Consider the following 24,998-nt stretch of genomic DNA (forward strand, 5'->3'; position numbering starts at 1 on the left):
CAGAGTAAAAAATACCAGTTTTAGCCAAGCAATTTCATTAGCAGTTCTTCATAGGATATATGTGATGGCAGTCCTTTATTGTCAAATTGGAACAGATAGATGTCTACCAGTTTTGTTATCTATTAAGAGAGTGAGTGATATTAATGTTATTTGTCTTTCATAGATATAATCACCATTATGATTGTTCCCAGTCCTTTCTTTACTGGAAAAATTCTTAAATTAAGGACATGTTTGTGACATAAGTTGCTGAAAGGTATGGTTAGCCTGTTTTTTTCTGAACTTTTATAGGTTTTGACATGAATGGTATGCATTTAAACAAAAGAAAAGTTCAGACACTATGTAATATCTTAATTGCTTCCTGAGAGAACAAAACGTATTTAAGATTCTTAAATCTACAGTTAATTTTCTTTTTTTTTTCAACATTTCTACAAATGTCAGGTGCTTCTAGCTATTTTTGTAAATTGACTTCATTCCAAATAAAACTTTTTTTCTGACATTTACCTACCTGTATCATCATTATTTTTCAAAGTATTAGAAACACAAGAATCAAATGGAGACAGAAATTCCTGTTTATAGAACTAAATAATAGTAACTTTGTACATGGCAATTTTTTTTTTCTATCCTAAATTGGACAACCAGAAAGCAAAGAAGAGATAGATTTACCTGGGTACTAAGAATATCTACCTTGTAGGGTTGTTATACACATGATAAGCAAACACAGTCTTATCTTTGATACATTCTTTTGACATTAACAAATAATGTAATGCATTGTTATATTTATAATGATAAAACATTGCTTTTAAAGTGTGTATGCTTACTACCACTTCATTTTAACTCTGGTGCATAGTTGTCTCATTGGCAATCATACCACATCTCCTATTTTTTTTTAATTTCTATATGCTTACCAACAAAGGATCATAGCAGCCATGATCAGCAAACATTGCTTCATTCCTATCATATAATGATCTGCTCATCAACCTTTCTAGAAACGATAATTCTAGGCCATATTCTTTGGCATATTTTGATCTCAATACTGGTCCTAGCTGCATTGGATCACCTGCTAACACTATCTAAAATTAAAGAATCATGCAAACATTTAACAGAGCGGTTTCTTCATCATATAACAAATATTCTTTACATTTCAATACATCTATCGTTTATTTTGGAAACAATTTTCAAAATGACTTGGTAGATCTTAACTACAAGAACAGAACCTATTTATTTAAAGTTGAACATGTTGAAGTAAACAAGTATTATTTCACATTTTTCATGTCAGGGCATTTTATAGCCGACTATACAGTATGGATTTTCCTCCTTGTTGAAGACTGTAGGGTGGCCTATGATTGCTTACATCCACTTCATTTGAACTCTTGTGGATAGTTGCCTCATTGGCAATTACAACACATCTCCTTATTTGTATAACGAAAGATAAATGACATGTTTTACTATCTTCCTACCTGACCAGTTTCGTCACCAATTAAACATGCTGATATAAGACTCTCAGGTTCTGTAGCTTGTCCAGCCTGAAATAATGTAGAATAATTACAAATAATCAGAAGAATATAAAGCTACATTCTTGTGTTCATTCTAAACAATGAGATTTTCAAAAGAAAATTGCAAACTGAAATGCCTATAATATTTCAGAATATTAGTATAAATTTGCAAGAACATATATTAATTACTTACATTGTGCTGTTAAAATAGTTGTTTCTAACAATTAATAGCATATTACTTGAATTAATAGTATCCTTTGAATCATTTATGTAAATTACCCGACTCTGGCTTTTGGTTTTATTCTTTGAATTGTTTCACAATTTCTTGTTTCCTTATAGAACTATTTATACAAGAAAAGGAGAATTAATTTTGTCAATTATAAAATTAAATACCTCATCAATTATGACATGTGTAAAATGTCCTGCTTTGATCCCTAGAGAATACAACACACCAGCTGATACACATGTACACACAACTATCCTGTAGTGAGATGCAGTTTCAAGATCGTCACCAATTACGCAATATGGCTTCAGACACTCTAATATAACCTGAAAATTTTCACATATTTTTCTTTTATCTTTTTTTCATATTCAGTCTTTATTAAAACCAAAAAATTTTTGAATGAGTACCATAACTGATCACATGATAATATCAAAGTGCAGTGGAAACTTTAAAATTAAATATTGCATTATATTTTAAGCTTTAAAAGGCAATACAATGAATTGGAAATATTGTAGTAGGTTCAACTACAATATTTGCGGACAAAAGAAGATAACATCAATTTTAAATATTACTTTCAGAATGTAGGCTCATACCTCGTTAACGTAATTTTCTTGACGTTTTCTTATAGTTATACACATACACATCATTTTGGAACATGAATATCTGATTATATACTAAATTGATAGATATCTTGAAATGTTCATGAATAAGATGTATAGAATGTTGTGCTCAATGCATTATGGTTTTTTTTTCATCTTAAAAGAAGTGATAAAGTTTCGAAAATAGAAAACTATCAATCCAGGTCAATAAGGATTTTGATTGAATAAATGCAATCTTTACCCAAAAAAACAGAATCGAAGTACAAAAGTAATGCAATGACTTATGTTAACTTCGGTACTATTCAGCAAATTTCAGAAGTAATATCAAACAAATTACATAATAAAATAAATGGAGAAAGTTTCATGGGAAACAGATGATGCCCCAGCTTGCATATAATGTTATAAAGGGACATAACTCAAAACGGTCAAAAGTGACGCCACCCAAATTCGAAATTAATCTGAGTTTTGTGGTAATAAGCATTGTGTATAAGTTCCATAACATTTGGTTGAGGCAAACTTAAGTAAAAGAATTGATACAAAAAATTAGGCAATTTTTCCATTTGTAAAGGGGCATAACTCTAGAACGGTAAAAGTGACGCCACCCAAAATCAAACTTTATCTGTGTTCTGTGGTAATAAGCATTGTGTATAAGTTTCATAACATTTGGTTGAGGCAAACTAAAGTTAGACTTACTGACAGACAAGGGTAACACTTAGCGCCCCTCCGCTGTAACAGGGCATACCGGTACATATTCTGATTCATTTGACAGAATATTTTCTTGTTGAACAATGCAATTTTGACATTTGAATTTTTATGTTGAAAGAACTAGAGTTTACGTTATAAAAGTTATTGCACTATATAGAAAGTGGAACAGAGTTTGTTTTCTGCAAAAAAGAATTATACTGAAACCTGAATTACTTGCTGAATTAGAATTAACTTACATGCCAGGAGTCGGTTTCACAAAAAAACTTACGACTAAGATTGATTGTAAGTCATGAACAATTCAGTATACTTACGATCAATCCAAGTCGCAAGTTTTTTTGTGAAACCGACTCCAGCATTTTATGTTTATTTATTTTTACAACAGTCTCTAAAATAAACATATTTGAATTGAAATTTTTGACGCATGTAGAATAAAAATAACCCTCTGCCTCTTTCAGAATATTCTACAACTATGTTCTTTTAAGAAATTAAGGACACTTGTACATTATAAAGTGACAAACCTCTTGATTTCTTTGTCTGGCGTTCAATCTGACCATATCTGTTGTCTTTACTTGTCCACTCTTATGTATTCTCTCAGCCTAAAACAACAGATAATCTTATTTCCAACACAAAAATAGTAAAAATGATTAATAAAATTAACAAATGTTTACATTGTAATTGTAAAGTAGGCATATTCATAATCTTTATTTAAATTTCATTATGTATAAAAGTAACAATAATTAGTCAAAGACTTCCAATAACCATCATTCCTTGATTGATAATGAATTGATGGATGCCTTTGTCAAGCAGGAATTATTGCATGGATATTCAGGGTAAAAAGTGAGCTAAAGTCTTAGAAATATACACTGCTGAGTAATTCTTTATAAGGCTTGGGAAAAGGTTATAGTTAAAGCTAATTTTGTATTATTTTGGTTTCATGCAAGACCTACTGCTTGTTAAAGGGAGCACAGTACTACATTTTGTACCAAGGTATTTCAATCCTGCAAATGGCCTAATTACAATAAAGAAATGGAGCAGTCAAAACAAGCCTTAGAAAGAATTAAACACCATAAACTATTATCCAGGGATTCCAAAAATAATTATTTAAAATAACTATAAAATCTTTTTTACATGTAGAAAACTCTTAAACATGCATAAATCAAATGTAAATAAACAAATTATAATAATTTTGCTTTAAGACAGAACAACTACTGAAACAGTCCTAACTCACTATGAGGTCAGCTGCACTGTTCGATGGTGTACAAGCCAGAACTCGACTGGAAGGAATTTTTTGTAAAATCTGTAGAATACTCTCTACCACTGTTACTGTTTTGCCTGTGCCTATAGAAAGATATTACATACTTTTCACATCAGAAATATACATATCTGATATACAATGATACTACTGCCACCTTTTTCTAGCATTATAACATACTCAATGATATTAGGTTGAGCTAAATGAAAAGTTATCTGATGTCTGAATAAATTTGGTTTATTCTACAGTCGAACCTCGTTGTGTCGAAGTCGAAGGGACCGGACCAAAGTATTCGACTCATCCGAGGTTCGACTCATCCGAGGTCAAGTGTGTCGTCAAAATTTGGAATGCAAGAAATACGGTATGAAATTTGCGTAAACTAGATCATTGACTTTGAACAGTGTGCCTTTTTTTTCAATATGACACACATCATAATTGTGTATGCAATTGCCATTGTTGGTCCTTCATAATAATCAAACACACAAGAACAGATACAAATCATGCACAAATAAAATCAATAGTCTACACACATATTTATAAAGGTCAGTCACTATAAATTATGAAATCATTCGCGGAACGAAATAATTTCTGAACGGTCTCTGATGAGGGTGTCTGCTGTACATTAAATTATCATGAATTTATGATAATTGTCTTAATCCTTTATTTATTGTAATTAATGAGTTTTAATTCTAACGATTGATTTAATTTCGGCTAGTGTCATTTAAATTCGTTTTGTTTTTATCTCATGTGAAATATGTTCAACACTCTAAAGTTCTGCTTGAACAATCAACAAAGGTGTTAATTACCAGCAACCATAAACATGTCAATTTAACTGTTATACAAACAAGTATGTTTACTCAGCTTTAATCTCTTTTGAAAATGATTAGGTTACATAAGAAATACATCTGTTTTGAGTTTTTATCATTAGGTATGCATCTTTGGAAAATTCTTACTTTCAAACTTCGAGACATCGGGGTCAATTTACATTAATTTTATATTGATGGGACTATAAAATTTACTCGACATAACCGAGTATTCGAATCAACCGAGGACGACTCATCCGAGGTAATTATGCATTGATCAAACGGGAATTTTACTGGGACCGAGAAATTACTTCGAATCATCCGAGTTTTTGACACAACCGAGTTCGACACAACCAGGTTCGACTGTATTTTGCTTTTACTTCTAGAATCAGTAAAATGTAACTAAACGATGGTTCAATCCAGTAGTTAACCTAACAATAACTGAAGATGCTATCTTTGTCATTCTGATTTTAATGACTTTTCTAGAAATTTTTCTATACATCAGAATTTAGAATGTTAAATTTTGATTATTGTTCTAGATAAGGTATCTTCTAAATTATGTTAGTAAACTGAAGCAATACTCATTGGTTTTCAATCCATAACATGAGAAAGTATGCATAGTTTTCTTATATATATGGTATCTACAGTTTTTAATCCATATCCAAGTCATCATAAAATTTCTTTGTCTTCTGTAGCATGGAAATTCTAAGGCAATCTTTATGTAACAACTTTTTTCATTGGCTAAAATTTACTGTCAAATGCACAATTGACTTGTCTTGGCCGCCATTTTGAATTTCTAAAATTCACAAATGTTTGATTAATACAACTATGCAACATGGCTCTAAACACAAAATCACTTGCTGATTGAAGAAAGCAAGAAATCAATGGAACAATCTGACAGTGCTTCAAAAATGAATAAAATCTTGATAATCCTGGAAAGAATAGATGAGCTGCAACAGAAATTGGAGGATAAGCTCGCTTAGATAGATGAAATGAATGGTTCGGTTAGTCATTGTGCAACAAGATCACCGAAATTGAAACATCCCTATTGAATTTAGTAAAAGGAATTCACTAATTGAAAAAAGTGTGGAAGATATCGGAGGGTTGCTTGAAACTTACATTGAGAGGTGGACGGACAACAAAAAAGAAATTGAGAATATGAAGCGTAGAAACTTAGAACTTGAAAGGCAAATAGAAAATGACAACCTGAAAGAGCATATTAAACAAATGGAACATAGCCTTGTTGATTTAACGTGCAGGTCAATGAAGAACTTGAAAGGCAAATAGAAAATAACAACCTGAAAGAGCGTATTAAACAAATGGAACATAGCCTTCTTGATTTAAGGTGCAGGTCAATGAAAAACAATCTTATTTTCTCAAAATGAAAATTGTGAAGAAAAGCTTCGAAGCTTCGAAACTTTATGTACAACTAACTTGGAATAGAATTCCACGTAGAACTTGGAAATGTCCACAGATTTGGCAAGCCAGGACTCAATGGTGCAAAGCCTATTGTGGCAAAGTTTCTATACAGAAAAGATTTAGAAGAGGTGCTAAGAAATAGAAAAAGATTAAAAGGAAAGAGTTTTGGTGTAAATGAACAATTCCCTGAAGAGATAGAAAATCGGCGAAAAAAATTGTACCAGGTTCTTAAATAAATGTGGATAGTGTCCACATGTGGACACAGATGATGCCCCCGCTTGCATATCATATAGTTATAAAGGAACATAACTGAAGAACGGTAAAAGTGACGCTACCCAAATTTGAACTTGATCTGAGTTTTGTGGTAATAAGCATTGTGTGTAAGTCTCATAACATTTGATTTAGGCTAACTTAAGTAGAGAACAGAAACTAAAAATTCAGCAATTTTTCTATTTGTAAATACGCATAACTCTAGAACGGTTGTGTATAAGTTTTATAATATTTGGTTGAGACAAACTAAAGTTAGAGAACGGAAACGAAAAATTCAGCAATTTTTATGTTTATAAAGGGACATAACTCAAGAATGGTAAAAGTGTTGCCACCAAATTTCGTACTTAATCTGTATTATGTAGTAATAAGCATTGTGTATAAGTTTCATAACATTTGGTTGAGGCAAACTAAAGTTAGAAAACGGACACAAAAAATTATACTGAGTTTTGTGGTAAAAAGCATTATATATACATTTCATTACATTAATTGAAGACAAACTCAAGTTAGAGAACGGAAATGAAAAATTCAGCAATTTTTTCATTTGTAAATGGGCATAACTCTAGAACAGTAATCAAAGTGCTTGTAAGCACTGAATGGTAAAGATTGCTTTAATTTATCAGTAGGAAGTAAAATTGAATATTGCATTATATAAAGCACTGGTTGTATTTGATTCGACTACCATTATGCACAAAGAAAGATAACTCCAATTTTCAAAGAAGACTTTAAAATATTTTTATAAATGAAGGGTAAAAATTGCTTTAATTTATCAGTGGAAGGTAAAATTAAACATTGCATTGTATAAAGCATTGATTGAAGTTGATTCAACTATAATCATGGACAAAGAAAGATAACTCCAATTTTAAAATACTTCATATTAAGAAAAAAAAATGAAAAATTCAGCAATTTTTTCCATTTGTAAAGGGCATTACTCTAGAACAGTAAAAGTGACGGCACCAAAATTCAAACTTGATCTGTATATTGTGGTAATAAGCATTGTGTATAAGATTCATAACATTTGGTTGAGGAAAACTTATGTTTGAGAAAGGAAACGAAAAATTTAGTTTTTCCATTTGTAAAGGGGCATAACTCTAAAACAGTAAAAGTGACTCCACCAAAATTCAAACTTGATCTGTGTTTAGTGGTAATAAGCATTGTGTATAAGTTTGATAACATTTGGTTGAGGCAAACTAAAGTTAGAGAACGGAAACCCACTTTGGGACATACGTACAGACAGACAAGGGTAAAACTTAATGCCCTTCTCCGCTATGGAAGGGTGGGGGGGGGCATAAAAAGCTCAACAAGAAAGGAAGCAAGTTAAAATGATCCGAGACAATCTATTCATCAATGGTAAACAGTATCAAAATACAGGATCAGAACAGAATACAGTATCTGAGTACAGAGGTGCCCTGTTAAAAAACAGTCAACAGCAAATTAATAGAAGTCCTCCAATACAACCTAGACCTTTTCAACGAACGCGAACCAAGTCATCCGATACGAACAATGAAGAGAGTAGATATATGTAGGACGACGCCACTACAAGTAATAAGGTTTTTACTGAACTTTTAAACTATGAATCTGGGGGGTTAAAAGTGTCTTGTATAAATGTATGTGGCTTAAAATCTAAATTAACTATTCCTGAATTCATTGAAACTATTCAAAAATACGATATTCTAGTATGTATTGAATCAAAAATTGATGAATTTGGTATGCTATCTTTTCCCGATGGGTATCTTTCTTTTTCAAAATGTAGAAAAAAATTCAAGAAAAAATCTGGTGGCATCTCAGTCATTTATAGTAAATTAATGAGGAAAAAATACTTGATTTGTGTAATGAATTGGAATCCTTCAAAAAAGATGATCATGATATAAACGGAGTTATAACTAGTTTCACGAATTTTTACTTGCAGGCAGCTAAAGATTCTTTTGGAACTTTTGTTAATAAAAGTCCGATGAAAAAAGCTCATGGAGTCAAAAAGGGAAATAAACCATGGTTTGGTAAATCATGTAAATTGAAAAGAAAACAATTTCACTCGGCAAAATATAAATATAATAAACATAAAAGTATAAATAATACAAAGTCACTGAAAAGAGCAAGTAAGGAATATAAAAAAGAAATAAACAATTGTTTACAAAAATATCAGTTTAAGACAGAAAAGGAGCTTCGTAATATATCAAAAAATAACCCGAAAGAATTTTGGAAAGTTTTAAATAGATTTTCTCCGAAACAAAAAAGGGAAAGTTCAATTTCACTAGGTAGTAATGTATGACCATTTTAAGAAGCTTAATGAAAGTGAGGTAAATGAAGAAGACTGAGAGTTTCAATTACCTAACCTACTGTCTAATGAGTTTGATGAAATTTTAAATGGGCCTATTACCGAGGAAGAAATAATCAAAGTCATTTAGACTTTAAAAAATAATAAAGCTGCTGGATATGATGGGATAAGAAACGAGTATATTAAAAATTCTGTGTCTGTATGTTTACCTCTTTACGTCAAGTTGTTCAATTTCGTATTCAACACAGGGATTATACCCGAAATCTGGTCAATGGGAATAATTAATTCCATTTATAAGAATAAGGGAGATCTTAAAGATCCAGACTTCTACCGAGGCATAACACTGGTATCATGTTTAGGTAAAGTATTTACAGTTATACTAAATAATAGACTAGACAAGTTTGCACAAGAAATTAAATTACTTTCAAAATGCCAAGCAGGATTTAGGAAAGGTCACTCCACACTTGATAATATATTTAGTTTATATTGTTTGATTCAACTTTATTTACTCTCTGGAAAGCTTTTATTCTGTACATTTGTAGATTTCAAGAAAGCCTTTGATACTGTGTGGAGGGTAGGGCTGTGGCAAAAGCTTATTTCTAGTAACATAACAGGCAAAATATTTAATTCTATTTATAACCTCTTTTCTAATATCAAATCATGTATAAGACACAACTCATGTTGTTCAAATTTCTTTCGTGCGAAGTTGGAGTTAGACAAGGTAAAAACTTATCGCCCTTTCTGTTTGCTCTTTTCATTAATGATCTTGAAAGCTATTTTATTCAGCATAATATAACATATTTAGAAAAGGTAAATGAATACTGTCTAAGTGAACTTGGCATGTATATTAGAATTTTTGTATTATTATATGCTGATGATACAATACTACTGGCAGAATCAGCTGACGATTTACTAAGAATGTTAAATAAGTTTGATGAATACTGTGCTAACTGGAAACTAAATGTAAACATTGATAAGACAAAAGTAATGGTGTTTGAGAAGGCGAAGCGTCAAAGCAATCCGAGATTTATGTTAAGAGGCGAGGAGTTACAGCTCATGGACAGTTATAATAATCTGGGATTATTAATAAGATACAATTGTAATTTTAATCTATCAAAGAATAAACTGGTTGAACAGTCACAAAAAACACTGTACGCATTATACTACAAGTTTAGAAATGTAAACATTCCTTCAGATCTGCAGTTTCAACTATTTGATTGTATGGTCTCTCCAATTTTACTTTATAGCTCAGAAATATGGGGTCATGAGAATGTTGACATGATTGAAAAGGTGCACTTTAATTTCCTGAAGAGGGTCTTGAATGTAAGATCAACAACACCAAATTATATGGTCTATGGGGAAACTGGCAGTTTTCCGTTAATAATTAATATTTAAACTAAATTACTTTGCTTTTGGTCAAGGTTAGTGCAAAGCGGTAGTAGCAAATTATCTGGGATTTTGTATCAGTTTATGTATAACTTACATAATTCAGGTCAATACTCATTTAAATGGTTATCTTCTCTGAAACAAATATTAGATGATACAGGATTTTCCTTTGTCTGGAAACCACAGGGTGTTATCAAAAGTTCGGATATTAAAAAAGAAATAAAACAGAGATTAGTTGACCAATTCGGACAGCTTCTATTTGCTGATATGACAAACTCGTCAAGAGGTGTATTTTATGCGTCATACAAAACTATGTTTTGTTTAGAGCAATATTTATTCAATCTTAAAGTGGCAGATCGTTATATCTACAGTAGATTTAGATGTTCAAATATCAAAATCCCTATTGAAGTTGGTCGGTGGAAAAATACACATAAAGAGGATCATATATGCTGTCACTGCGATTCAAATACAATTGGTGACAAATATCATTATTTTTTTACATGTACCAATGAACAAATTATGTCATTAAGAGAAAGGTATGTACCTACATATTACACAAAAAGTCCTTCCCAATTAAAATTCATAGGTCTATTGTCACACTGTAATGTGCCAGTTCTAACAAAACTGTGCATGTTTTTGTGACAAGAAATTTTTCATAATTTATATCATGTTACAATATAAAATTTTATTCACATTGCAATTCAAAATATTGCAAAAAAATCAACCAAATATGGTATATTTCAATTCTACTGTATGATATCGCTAAATTATTTATTGTGTATCTTGCTTGCAAATGTATAATTATGTAATTGTAAATGTATAATTTTATCCTCTTGTAGCACCATATGTGTGCCTAAGTTGTAATAAATTGTCTTGTCTTGTCATAAAAAAATAAAACATATCCTACCTCAAAAAACACTGTTTCAATGAGATTAAATCCAAATCTGTATCGTAAAAGTAATGAAATGACCTTCAGTTTCAAAGTTTCATTTGTATGACGTCATTTGTTGCCATGATGTTTATGCGAAAAAAATCATTCATGAAGTTTCACAGAATTTTATTTTATCTTAAATTCATACATTTTTACAAGCTCAAATGAAGAATTTCTTTTTGCAATGCATTATTATAGGAATAAAAGTACTGTAGTTGCAGAGTTGCTGCCGTTAATTAGAATATGATGGTGGCAAATATCATGAACCATGGAAAATAGCCCGGTTTTTTGTGGTCAGTTTGGAGAAAAATTGAAATCCTGTGAGACTATAACTAAAGGAGTTCTTTATAGCATAACAGACTCTGGTTCATTTTACACTCAACAATCCAGTAACGTAGGTTAACTTACCAGGTGGACCAAATAATATACAAGGCACAGGTCTGCATTGTCCCTCTAATATCCTGGTGACAGCAGCTCTTTGTCTGATATTCAATGATTTATTGAAAAAATTTATTCTTTTCTGATGGCTTTTACTTGGACTAGAATTAAGTGGTGTCACTGTTGCACTCTGGGATAGTGACCCCAACTGTGACATCTTTGGTAATAGAACAGTTGGAAATAGTACTGAAAAAAACTGTAGGTGTTGACTTGGCTGAAAATTTCTAAAGTTGATGGTATTTTTAAGGAAATGAATATATACAATATAGTATGTGATATTTGTATGCATGAATAAAAGGAAATATTGAGTACATCTAGCATGAGTCACCAATCAAAATGATACAAAAAACAAAACACATCTCATCTAGACAAGTTATCCTCATTCCAAATTTCTTAATGTGAAACTCAAATATATTAAGTCCATCTAAGTAAGTTTTTTTTTTAAGAATTATTCACATCTTTGCCTTTCGGTTTTAAATGGATATGTCTTGTTGCAATCATACAACTTATCCTTATTTTTGTATAGAAACCAATGATTGTAAAACTCAGGAAACATTATGAAGTCACTTTCAAAACAAGTACTTTAAAATATCAGCTGCTCAGCACAATGGGAAGCTTTTCAGAAACATGGCTACAATTACTTGCCAAATTTACTCATAAAATATTATTTATAGGTACCATTTTCTCCTAACTGTACAGTAAACTCTGCAGACTGGTGACATCTTCTGACAGGTGCCCTACAATAAACAATAAATAACTGAATTCTAAACACTTTATATTGCTGTTGATTTTTTATATCTAAAAATATTCTGGTATTAGAGCTAATTTCCTAATGCTTGTAAATTAAGCCTTTGGTTGGCTTGCTTGCTTTGTTTGTATTAACTTTTGTCCAAGCATTGTAATTAAGATTGACATCTGCAAACAATATAAAATAGGCGGAGTTAAATCTGTATACATTATACTTAAATTTGATTGGATGTTATCCTAGAGGTTAGGAACACCCAATTGTACATGTAAACATTACAAGACTGTAGCAAGGTTTAACTCCGCCTAATCTATATTGTTTTCAGATGTCAATCTTAATTACAATGCTTGAGCAGACGTTTATACAAAGAAAGCAAGCAAGCCAACCAAAATCTTAATCTACAAGCATTAAGAAATTAGCTCTTATATGACTTATATCTTCATATACCAGGTAAACCACTGATTTTAAACCTCTTTAAACCTTAACATTCAATTTAAATTGTTTGTAAGTTGGTGTTTAACACCACTTTCAGCAACCTAGCTTATAACATGGTAGTCAGTTATATTTGGAGATGGAAGCCAGAGAAGCCAAGAGAACCACTGACCTTCAGAATTCAAATTAAATGTATTAAACACAACAACAAAATGGTCACATTTTTTCAAAAGTATACCCTTTCTTGTCCATTCAGAGACGATAAGAACCTGTTTCCTTGTGGTTCTAAAAATAAATCCTACCTATTAAATGTAAACATGACATTGTAATCCTTCCCTGTGTAGTAGTCTTGAAATGTTTTGTTGAACTTCATTAAAACTTCATCTTTCAGTAACTAAAATAACAAATTAGAATTCAATGATACAGGTCTGTTTTTGCCAGGAAATAAATAAACACAAAATACACACATAGTGTGAATTTCTTTTAGGGCAACTTCTGTACATTATACTATTTCTAAGGATGTGTAAGTCAAATAGACAAGATTGTACATTCATTAAACATTTTATTGAGTTAACTGTCATTTACTGGCTGTAAAACCTATGAAGAGGGTATATTTTAAACCAAAACTGCAATGTTTTGTTAAAGTACATAGATTCAGTATTTGATTCTGCAATCAGAAAAATTTGAAACACATTTTATTTTAGGGCCTTACTGGCTCAAAATTGCACCATCTCATCTTTGTTGAAGACTTTTAAAAAAGGGGGAATTGATTTTCATGTATACAATTGGCTTTGGTCTGTAAAAGTATCAATATGATTTTGTAAGGTTTCCATTTAGTCATTCCTGGAACCATAAGTTCTAACTCTTAAAACATATCCTCATAACATAAATCATCATGACCACTCAAATCAACCAATATGACAGTGTCACCAATTACGACAAAAGATCTTCCTTCCTAAAGGCTTGATACTTCTTAGTCCCCTAAATAGTCCTTACCTCATGAACACATCCCTCATAACATGGACCATCAGGATCAGCTGGGTCTGTCAGTATGACTCTGTCACCAATTAGGACTGAGGGTCTCCCCTCCGCTAGGCCTGGTACCTTCAGTCCCAAATATTCTCCTATTCTTCTCATGCAGACCTAGAAAAAAAGAAAGAAAAACTTTTAAGGTTTTGTAATTTAAAAGTGTTGGTCTGATATTCTTAATACTCCTTTTAAAATACTCAACAATAAAACATCAAAAAGTGTGTCCTATAAATGAGGGTAGGAATGGGGGTAGCCCACATGACGAATGACCGTAAAATACTTATTAAAATAACGTTAACAATAAACTATTTTACTCCATTTGATGCTAATGGTAGCTACAAAATGAGATCTGATGAATGATAATAAAATAAATGAGGAATGTGTCCATGGGACACAGATGTGCCCCCACTTGCATAAATCGTTATAAAAGGACATAACTCTAGAACGGTAAAAGTGGCACTACCCAAATGTGTACTTGATCTGAGTTTTGTAGTAATAAGCATTGTGTATAAGTTTCAGAAAATTTGGCTGAGGCAAACTTAAGTTAGCGAACAAAAACAAAAAATTCAGCATTTTTCTATTTGTAAAGGGGCATAACTCTAGAATGGTAAAAGTGACACTACCCAAATTCAAACTTGATCTGTGTTATGTGGTATAAGTATTGTGTATAAGTTTCATAACATTTGGTTGAGGCAAACTAAAGTTAGAGATCGGAAACGAAAAATTCAGCAATTTTTCCATTTTCCATTTGTAAAAGGGCATAACTCTAGAACGGTAAAAGTGACGCCACCCAAATTTAAACTTGATCTGTGCTGTGTGGTAATAAGCATTGTGTATAAGTTTCATAACATTTGGTTGAGGCAAACTAAATTAAGGGAACAGAAACGAAAAATTCTGCAATTTTTCCATTTGTAAAAGGCATAACTCTAGAACTGTAAAAGTGACACCACCAAAATTCAAACTTGATCTGTGTTTTGTGGTAATAAGCATTGTGTATAATTTTCATAACATTTGGTTGAGGCAAACTTAAGTTGGAGAACGGAAACCAATTTTGGGACGTACAGACGGACAAGGGTAAAACTTAATGCCCCCTCCACTACAGCAGGGGCATAAAAATTCAGGCTCATTTGTTAGCGAAAAACTGACGTTTGACGCTTGACAATAAAGGGCATTCCTTCCATCATAAATATAAATGTCTCTTTTTTATATAAGTTTACTAAAAGTATGGTAAAAATATTTTTTTTCTATCATGTTTCTAATAGTATTTTGTATGAAATGATTAAAAATCTTTCTTCAGAAAAAAAAAGGCCCATATATCATAAAACTCTACATAAAACTCAACAGTGCACACATTGTGCTCCATCAAATCCAGCATTTCGATTGATTGAATTCTGAGTTAGAGCATGATAATCATACTACAGATTATAATAACAGCTAGGCCTGAAGTCATTAAAAACCTTTTTGAATCATGTGTAGTCTGTCTAATACAACATCTCAGCTTTCTATCTTTGCAGGTTTTGAGAAAAGAAGAGGTAAAGGTCCTAGTCCATGCAATTAGAGAACAATGTAAGTCTAATTGGGAAAAGTGAAAATTACCTAAGAATCTTAAAGAAATATTCAGCTAAAAGCTTCTCTAAAAATGTTCAATATGACTTATGGCCAAATCACTGTATTTTTTTTTCTTTTATTAAGGGGGGAGTGGAGCAAAACACATCATATCCCTTGAAATGTATATCTAAATTACTTACTCTTTCCAAATCAAACTCTCTGATATCTATCTCCATCTGTATTTCTTCTAAGTGAATCAGTGTATCAAATTTCTGGGTATAGTTCTCAAATGTTACTTCCTAAACAAATCATGTATAATTACAAAAATGTTAGGATACTATTAAATCACCATGCTTACATTTAGACAAAACATGTCTAGTGAGCAACATTATAAGCCTGGTATCATTGATGAGTTGTGATATAACTTTCTCTTATTATAACAAACCGACACCATTAATCATTGGTAAGGTTGTACAAGGGTTAAAACAGCTTAGAAATTTTTTTGTTCAATGTATATGATGTGCAGTAGTTACAATCATTTTGAATGAAAAACTCTTATTGAGTAAGGAAGGGATCCTCAAGGAAATTTGGTCTTCTTAGTTATCAAAAACTGAAAGGAAATATATAAAACAGTTACTGTGTGAGTAATTGGACAAAAGATTTCAAAACTAGAATAATGAATCTACGTGTTTTAAATCAATTGCTTTCTTATTAGAGGCTAAAAGATGAAATAAGTAATACAAGATTGTCAGAATATTAACATGTACTAAAGTTTTATACAAATTATAAAAAAAAAGCAATCAAATGACAGAGCTTGTTCTATTTTTTCTTTTCCAATATTTCAAAAAAGCATCTGTGATTTTTAACTACATTGACAAATAACAGGTATTCTGAAATTTCAGCATTATGTTATAGATACTTTTCAATTATTCTGTAATAGTTGTATTCCAAAAATGTTTTTCCTGTATTTGTATTATATTAAGTCAGGCACATTTACCTCTGTTAGCACAGGATAAAGGTCTTCTATATAATCATTCTCCATAATACATTCTCTAAGAGGTGTAGGGACAGGGTACTGTTTCAGTTTGTTCGGTAAAAACTTCCTTTTTGCAAATTTGCTGGAAAAAAGTTTTGGAAAATAAAATCTTTAAATAAAAAAAACTTAACATAACACACACTATATGATTGCTGTTTTTCAAAGCTTTTACAATGTTGTTGATTCCACAAACAGTACTCCAAACATCAGGGGCAAAATGCCCCTCAATCACGTTTTTGGCAATTTCAAAATTCTTCTTTACAAATTACAATTGTTCAAAATTCTTCTTTTGAAATTACAATTATTCAAAATTCTTCTTTAGAAATTACAATTGTTCGAAATTCTTCTTTAGAAATTATAATTCTTTAGAAATTATAATTCTTCTTTAGAAATTACAATTGTTTAAAATTCTTCTTTAGAAATTTCATTTGTTCAAATTATCAAATTAAAATTAAACTGTAAATCTGGTAACAATCATATGTCAGCTTTTCTATTATTCCCATCCCCTAAAAAAAACAGTTTGATAATGTCAACACAACTATACCTATTACTACTTGGTCTTTCTCCTGATATTCTCCAAGTCTCAGCAGATCTTGAAGAAGTCTTGTACCTACTGAAAGCTTCACTCCTGGTACCAGTATAAGAACCAGTATGGTTTACCATAGACATATAAGGATCTATCACTTCTGCTGTTAGGTATCTTCCTATCTTAAAACCATTAAACACTATTACTAGTAGCTGTTTCTCATGTCCATGTGCTCTAATAACAAAAAAAGATACCATTTTGAAGTTGTTTTAATACACATGTACTTCAATTTGTCTATTTAATATTATCTAGTAGTTAAATAGGGGAGGGGAAGACAGATTTAAATTCATCAACATGATTATATGGCAATAAATTATAGTTTAATATTAAAGTACTCAAAAACTACTGTCATTATGACCTTAATATACATGTATCTTTGACACATTCCCCATTTCCATTCTCAATGTTATATACAATAATCTTTTTAAAGGTTATTCAATAAACTCATAAAACATTTTGTTTGCAATATCAAAATATAAAGGGGGCGGGGGTCCTCAGTGGCTGAGCGGTGTAGGTATTTTATCTACAGTGATCATAAGGCTGTAAACTCCAAAGCTGTGAGTTCAAACCCTGCTTATAGCAATCTTAACTGACAGGGATTGCCACTTTTCCTGCCAAAGGTCTGAGAATACTTTGACTACCTCTACCAATAAAAACTAGCCGCAATTATATACATGTCATTGAAAATTATGTTAAACAGAAACGAACAAACAAATCAAAATATAAAGACATTGGGAAAGATATTTCAGTAAATGTGGATTTCACAATAAAATGTAATACTACTATTTGCTAGTATATTTCAAGATGTATCCAATGGCAACTGGTGTATTGTTTTAGTGTAAACAATATTTTATTTAGAAACAGACAAATAAATACGTACATCAATACAATACATGGATTGGAAAACAAGTGACAAGTCACTTATACAATTTCCTCTCCTTTTGAACAGCAAAATTAATTACAATGGACAGAAAATGTACAATCATATAACATAATATCATAGAAAAAGAAATCAAATGTAATGGAAATTAACATATAATGCAGATAGCATTTTTTAATATTGGGCGACATGTTGTTGAGCCAACAAGAATTATTTTGTGAATCTCTTAGTTTTCAATATATAGTCTTGAACAATACGAAAGTTGTTTTTATTGTCTATATCTGTAATGTTCGGATCACCATAAAGTAACGTATCTATGTTAAGTGTACCAACTAGGTTATCAAAAAGGGCTTCACGAGTTCGATGATAAATGGGACAGTTTAGAAGGAAGTGTTCCGAGGTTTCTATCTGTTTACATTTACAAAATGGGTCTGATTCCAAATTTTTTTGATACAAGTGATCTCTAAGACTACTGTTCTCGGTACGGATTCGGGCATGATATATCTGACCTAGTCTACTGCCTGCATAATAATAATTTGGTATAGAATGATTTAACTTAAGAAAGGCTTTTAGTGGAGCGATAGAACCAGCATTTTTTATATCTGGGGGAAGGCTATTCCAAAGTCGAACTGTTGATGGAAGGAAACTATTCATATAATAAGTAGTTCGACAGGGTACTGATGGAAAATTATTTGCGTAACGAGTTCTGTACTGGTGTATGTTTCTAAACTGATCGGGTAGGATATCATTTAGATAACATGGGGTCTTTCCATTCACCATATTATGAAAAAGTAAAAGTTTATGCTTATCTCTTTGCTGTTGTAGAGTCTCCCATCCGCATTCTGCCAAAAGTAAGCGTAGACTGGTGAGTTTTGTTGCACCAGTAACGATGCGTGCAGCATCGTAATTTATATGTTCAAGCTTGGCTTTTAAGTATTCGGGACAGTTATCCCAGACAACATCAACATATTCAAGTAATGGGCGTACGCAGCTTAAATACATATTTTCAAGAGATCTTCTGTCAAGCCTAAATTTTAGGCGACACAGTAAGTTTAGTCGAGGTAATGTCTTTGATGCAATTTTTTCGATGTGATAATTCCATGTTCCATCACTCGAGAAAGTTAATCCTAATTGCTTATGAGTTTGAACTCTTTTTATTATGACGCCATTCATATTCAAAGGTGGATAGTTTATTGTTTTGACACCTAGCAAAGAATTCTGCTCAAACTGGAGTCAATGTTCATTTTGAATATTCAGAGAGGTGATATCTTTTGCTTTGTGTTAAAAGACTCACCAAACCATTAAGATGAAAAACAATAATAAAATGATGTTTCTTTGATTTAAATTTTATAAAGTGTGTGTAGAGATTTGTTTCATGAAAAATACAACTACCCCATCTTTTGAAAGGCAAAAGTTATTGTACGAAAAATTTCCATTCACTATGCTCTACTGAGAACATCTGATATTAATCCTTGTTTGTTTGGGCCAGCTTTATCTTTTATTTAGGGATATGTATTATTGGTATGTGTGCATGTTTTTATTTCAATTATAAATTAGCTATATCTTCTGTGTCTAAATAAAGTATAATATATTATTATGTCCAAGATATTTTGCAAATTAAAGATTACATATTTTTGAATTAAAAGATTTAAAAAAATCTCAAGACAAAGATTCCTTTTCTTATAAATGTTCAAAGTTAAAATTTGAACTCTTCATACAAAATGTTTTGATATTTCTCATCTGCAATGAGATTAAAGTACAAAATACATTTCCACACATACTATTACAATTAAGACACAGCAATCAATGGTCCATTAATTAGATCACCTCAATCACACCTTTGTCAATTAATTTGTTTCTTTGATGATTTAGTAAAACAAACAAAATATATAAACATGTAAAAAATTAACTATGCTTTTATAGTCTTTTGAATATGTTACTATTTCCATAAATAAAGATGAGACACAAGCCCACAAAGCCAAACAAAACAGAGACACAAGCTCTGAAAATCAAATGTTTGAGACCCCAAGCTCTGCTAAAAGCCATTCCCTGTAGGGTATAAACAGAGATTTCTCAACATCTTCTTTATAATGAAACAGGTTTCTCTCTCAGTCTGTGTTTACTACCATTTTTATAAGAAAGTATTCAGTACATCAAATAGATTTTTTTATTTTATAATGGAAAGAAGTGAGTCCACATTGGCTTTAGTAGATTTTGAACAAACAGAGTTTGATGGTAAGTCATAATAAAACTAATGCCATTAAATGGAAGTTTTTTATATAATAGAAATTCATTTTTTCTAACCATTAATTTAATGCTTAGTAAAAATGCATTTCTATTATATAAAAAAAAATTTTATTTAAGTTTTTTATTTTCTAATTTGGTAAAATCAAAACATTCTGTCAGGTTTTCTCAATCTCATATAGCTTAAAGTATTGTATTCCTATCAAGTATCTTTAATTTTTTTTTAGGAAATTATTATTTATAACAATACTGGTTTACAGTGTGTTAATAAAAAAAAAAAATATCTTATTAGTTTTTAACAGGGATTTATTAAGCAACCCTTCTAATGTTAAGAATGTATGATTGTAAAAGGTATGACAAATCATTTTTTTGAAAACTTTAACAAGTAGCTGTCTACTCTGAGAGCAAGAAACTGTTTCTAACAATTTACTGAAAGTTCAGAAGGACTGGACAACTATAGAACTAAATGCAAAAACAGTGCTTATATTGCTGTTCTGTAAGACGCTTTTGATAAAAACAGTCTCCAAATTTTGGTACATATGTTATTTGAATTTTGTCATGTTTGTACTTTGTCCTTTAAAAATGGTACTATAACCTCAAACTGAATATGTGTAATATATTTCTTAACAGCTATCTTGATTAACAGTAAATAGCATTAAGTTGCAAGAAAATTTTGATGTGTTTATTGTGTTTTTAATTTAAACTATGATAGTTGATGCCTTGGTGATTGTTTTAGATTTAAAATGATAAATAAAACAAAGTATAAATAAATATGATTATACTCAAAATTAAAAAAAAAATAGCTGCTAGCTTGGACTTATTCCTCTTTCATAGTTAACACCATCAAGTCTAATAGTTTCACATTTCTATATGGCTAATTTTATAATCTCTAAACAAGGTAAAATAGATAGTGAGCATTTTCTGTCATTCTGATTGGTACAATGTTTGTTTCTGTTACAGACTGCTCCTCTGGATATGGATCATCACAAGATTTGTCTGACTGCGAGGCTGTAACAGCTAATGACACCTTTAACATCACTGATAGGGAACATGTAAGACCCACATCCAGGCCAACAAATAGCCTTCTCAACACAAAGATGGGACATGTCACAACCTCAGACTCAATGAGTTTCAGGAACACACAGACCCTGACTGAGCATCTGAGAACAATCTCATATATACCACAACTATGTGATGTCATCTTTGAAGTTGGACCAGAAAAGGTTAAAATTCATGGTGTCAAGGCCATTCTTGGAACAAGAAGCAGGTAGGTTATAACATGGATAAGACCTACCCAATACTTTACATTATAAATAATAATACCTTCAATTTATAAGTGAGGGTCAAGAGGGGGTCCTTCATTTCTTCATCCTTTAACTTTTTATATCATTTTTCTCTATTCTTTTTTTTTTATTTTTCCCATTGTTCTCTATTCTTTATAATAAGCAACCCATTATTCTCTATTCTTTATTATTTTGCCATTTATTCTGCACATTTTGTCTTTTATTTTCTATTCTATAAACCCCATCCAGACCCTCATAAGTGTTTAACCTTACTGACAATTGGGAGTTTGATATAAAAAATAGTATGGGATATATGCCAATAAGTAAGCAACACAGGAAAAAGTTCAAAAAAACAGAAAATATTTGGACTTCAAATCATTTTAAGTCCATCTGATAAGCAGTCTGGAGACTTACTTAAATGAGTGATTTTTTAAATCACTGATTCAAGTAACATTATGTCCATAAAGGTTGGAAGTAAGAGTTGTCTTTCTTTAATAATCACCTATTTAAGTAGTACAAATTAATCACTAGACTAAGTGACTTAATTTTATTGTAGCTTTAAATATAGAATACTAATGATCCAGGGACTAATTATGTTGCTAAATTATCAGAACCAACATCTGTGTTGATAGGATGACCGGGTCATGTCAGGTGATGACCTTGTACTAAATCTAGGATAATGACATAAAAATCACTTGTTTAAGTATCATACCTCAATTTCCTTCCAAAAAATCACTTCTTTAAGTATCATTATTTTAATAATCCCCACTAATTTCAACACCCCCGAACAGTGAAATTTTGATAGCGAACAGTAGAATTAAATTACATAATCTATAAGATGAAACCTTAAATTTTACAGGAAAAATACTCCCACTGCTGGGAAAAATCTGTTAAGAAAGTAACAGTTCATTATGTAAAGCCATTTTTATAGCATTTTTTCAACTAAAATAGAATTTGCAGTCAAATGATTTCATCAAAGGCACAAACCTTGCTGCTTAAGGTGGTACCCAACACCTTGACTAATATTAATTTGGCTCGTCTAATTTTCATAAAATTTTGACAAAATGTTTACTTTGACCATTTGACAAAAATATAAAAATTTCAAAAAAATTGAACCAACCACTTTATCAGAAAAATTTCATTGGTTATATAACAGTTTGACAAACACTAATTTTGATCATTGAGAAGCTTAATATTTCCTTAACAATACAACGTAGTTAAAACATTTAGCTGATTTTTACAGAGTTATCTCCCTGTAGTGTTAGGTACCACCTTAAAAGAAGCAAAAAGTTATTTTTTTCCAATTTTACTAATGAAAAGATATTATCTAAACCTATGTGTTTAAAATTTTGGTAAAACTACAAAATCACAATTTGTGACAAAACTTTGAATTTGCTACTTAAATAAGTGATTTAAAAATCACTTATTTCAATAAGTCCCCTGACTGATAAGTTTTCACATACTGGACAACCAATAATACATTATAGTTACTGAACCGTATCAGAAATACAAAAAAAATATTTTATAAAGATCGATTCTTGTAAGACATCAAGAGTAGTACAGTTACTATATTAATTCTAATGGTGGAAAAAACAATGCATAACAGTTAGATCATAATGTCTCTTAAAAAGTAAAACAGACTTAACACAGATACTGGTAGCCACAAATTTCATACATTGGTTAAAAGAACATGATTATACTATTTCTTTCAGAGTACTGTACAACTTGATACTGAAGAAACAAAAAGAGGAAGAATTCAAAGGAAAAGCTCTTAAGAAGGACAAAAAGAAGAAAAAATCCAGTATTTTTCAAAATGATGTGCTAATCACAGTCCAGAAATACCATCCAGAAGATTTCAGGAAAATCATTGAGTTTATACACTGTGGATCTGTTGACATCAACTCCAGCTGTCTTGGAGGTAAATAATATTTTATTTCTACTACTTTTTACTTTTAATGTGTTTAATTTTACAGGGCATACATCTTACCAAAAGAAGGCAGTAGATTTTTTCAAAGTACAGGAATATTGTTACATTCATAAACCACTTTAAAGTAGTGATTCATTTTTTAGTATTCATGGTTTGTCAGCTTAAATAATTTTCAAATATAAATAATAAACTTCAACTTAAACATACTGGTTATTTATTGTAAGACTAATAACACCTTTATAATTTCAGGACTTTTATGTGGTGCATCGCAGTTTGGCCTTGGTGACCTTCAGGAAGCATGCTGGGATTTTATTAATTATTGTGTGAAAAATGGAACTATTCTTAGTTTGCTACCATCTGCCAAGAGATACTGTAACTTCAAACTTGGTCAAATTTTGATAGAAAAGGTAAGTTTCCTATCAATCGATTACTTCACATACAGAAAGGTTAAATTTGGTACTCCCTTCAGTAAATTTTATGATATATATAAATGCACATTTCTTTTCTATAATTTCCACATATCTTTTTAAAAATAAAATGACTTTCAAAACCTGTCTGATTCATTTACGGCATACTTAGTTAATGCAGTAGTAAACTTTCTTGTCAGTGGTTGTATTTTGTTTTCTCTCTATTCTAATGTTATTTGGTCAATATGCAATAGGCTGCATTTTTTTTCAAAGTCTTCATTAGTATTTTTCTCAGCCTTTTTAGATTTCGAAAATTAAGAGATTGACATATTGTAAAGACATCTGTTTACTTTTAAAGACCACATATTTACCTCCAAATGGCTTTTGGCATTTTTTTTTATTGTTGGATTATTAACTTATTGACATATATATATCAAGTATCTCTTTCAATATATATTTTTTTCAAAAGGCATTCATATAAATAATTACAAAGATGTTGGATTAATATCAATGAAGCAGTAGAGTGAAAAATCTTTCATTTTGTACAATTAGGAACATTTCTTGAACGCCAGTCATTTTTGTGATAAAAATCACTATGGTTTTATTTTCTAAAAGGTAATTGCTTGCACATGATTTTTGGGTACTTTGTGTACAAGCAAGTATATCATATAAAAATAAGAAGGTGTGGTATGATTGCCAATGTGACAACTCTCCACAAGAGACCAAATGACATAGAAATTAACAACTTTAGGTCTTCAACAATGAGTAAAATCCATACTGCAGTCAGCTATGATTGCCAATTGCCATGCATTTTCAGGGTGACTAAAAATTTATACCATCTTAATTCTTACTTAAACAAGTCTAAAGCAACAATTGTCTAACCAACAAACGTGTTACTTACAGCTTTATACCTCTTCTATTACAGATATTCCGCAGCGTCAGAAGAACAGTTACAGTATGATATGGAAGACTTAAGAAAATAGTGCTATTTGTTTCTGATATAAATGTTTAAAGTTGCTATCTACATGTGCTACCGATTTGTAAATACTAATCATTAAAACTGTATAACAATTCATGTGTCCTTATCTGT

At 30.9% G+C, this 24,998-nt stretch overlaps 2 protein-coding genes across 3 annotated transcripts in view; one reads left to right on the forward strand and one right to left on the reverse strand.

The window, feature by feature from the left end:
• On the forward strand, positions 1 to 24,993 carry LOC127724125 (uncharacterized). 2 transcript variants are annotated; one of them, XM_052230998.1, is made up of 6 exons: positions 1 to 130; positions 15,512 to 15,563; positions 21,252 to 21,558; positions 23,287 to 23,492; positions 23,751 to 23,908; positions 24,834 to 24,993. In XM_052230998.1, the coding sequence occupies exons 1-6, from the start codon at positions 65 to 67 to the stop codon at positions 24,867 to 24,869; spliced, it is 825 nt and encodes a 274-aa protein (XP_052086958.1). In that variant the 5' UTR covers positions 1 to 64; the 3' UTR covers positions 24,870 to 24,993. The 2 variants fall into 2 exon arrangements, with proteins under 2 accessions (XP_052086958.1, XP_052086949.1); XM_052230989.1 differs by lacking the exon at positions 24,834 to 24,993 and having other exon boundaries at positions 23,751 to 24,176.
• Positions 1 to 24,998, reverse strand: part of LOC127723967 (RNA helicase Mov10l1-like) — a 63,708-nt gene that overhangs the window by 25,888 nt on the left and 12,822 nt on the right. Inside the window, exons 4-15 of the mRNA XM_052230680.1 lie at positions 17,126 to 17,341; positions 16,543 to 16,663; positions 15,746 to 15,844; positions 13,965 to 14,111; positions 13,271 to 13,362; positions 12,470 to 12,528; positions 11,762 to 11,977; positions 4,249 to 4,358; positions 3,539 to 3,616; positions 1,887 to 2,042; positions 1,458 to 1,523; positions 906 to 1,070 (exon numbers count right to left, since the gene is read on the reverse strand). Coding sequence (XP_052086640.1) covers positions 906 to 1,070; positions 1,458 to 1,523; positions 1,887 to 2,042; positions 3,539 to 3,616; positions 4,249 to 4,358; positions 11,762 to 11,977; positions 12,470 to 12,528; positions 13,271 to 13,362; positions 13,965 to 14,111; positions 15,746 to 15,844; positions 16,543 to 16,663; positions 17,126 to 17,341 — 1,525 coding nt within the window. The remainder of the gene's footprint in view (positions 1 to 905; positions 1,071 to 1,457; positions 1,524 to 1,886; positions 2,043 to 3,538; positions 3,617 to 4,248; positions 4,359 to 11,761; positions 11,978 to 12,469; positions 12,529 to 13,270; positions 13,363 to 13,964; positions 14,112 to 15,745; positions 15,845 to 16,542; positions 16,664 to 17,125; positions 17,342 to 24,998) is intronic.

Source organism: Mytilus californianus, unplaced genomic scaffold (assembly GCF_021869535.1).
Source record: "Mytilus californianus isolate M0D057914Y unplaced genomic scaffold, xbMytCali1.0.p SCAF_1, whole genome shotgun sequence".
NCBI lineage: Eukaryota > Metazoa > Mollusca > Bivalvia > Mytilida > Mytilidae > Mytilus > Mytilus californianus.

What these genes read in the sequence shown, in the direction of transcription:
- LOC127724125 (XM_052230989.1), top strand. Translation starts at nt 65, where the DNA reads ATGGCAGTCCTTTATTGTCAAATTGGAACAGATAGATGTCTACCAGTT. An exon ending in ATTCTTGGAACAAGAAGCAG is followed by an intron (nt 21,559 to 23,286) that starts GTAGGTTATAAC and finishes TATTTCTTTCAG; the next exon opens with AGTACTGTACAACTTGATAC. An exon ending in CAACTCCAGCTGTCTTGGAG is followed by an intron (nt 23,493 to 23,750) that starts GTAAATAATATT and finishes TTATAATTTCAG; the next exon opens with GACTTTTATGTGGTGCATCG.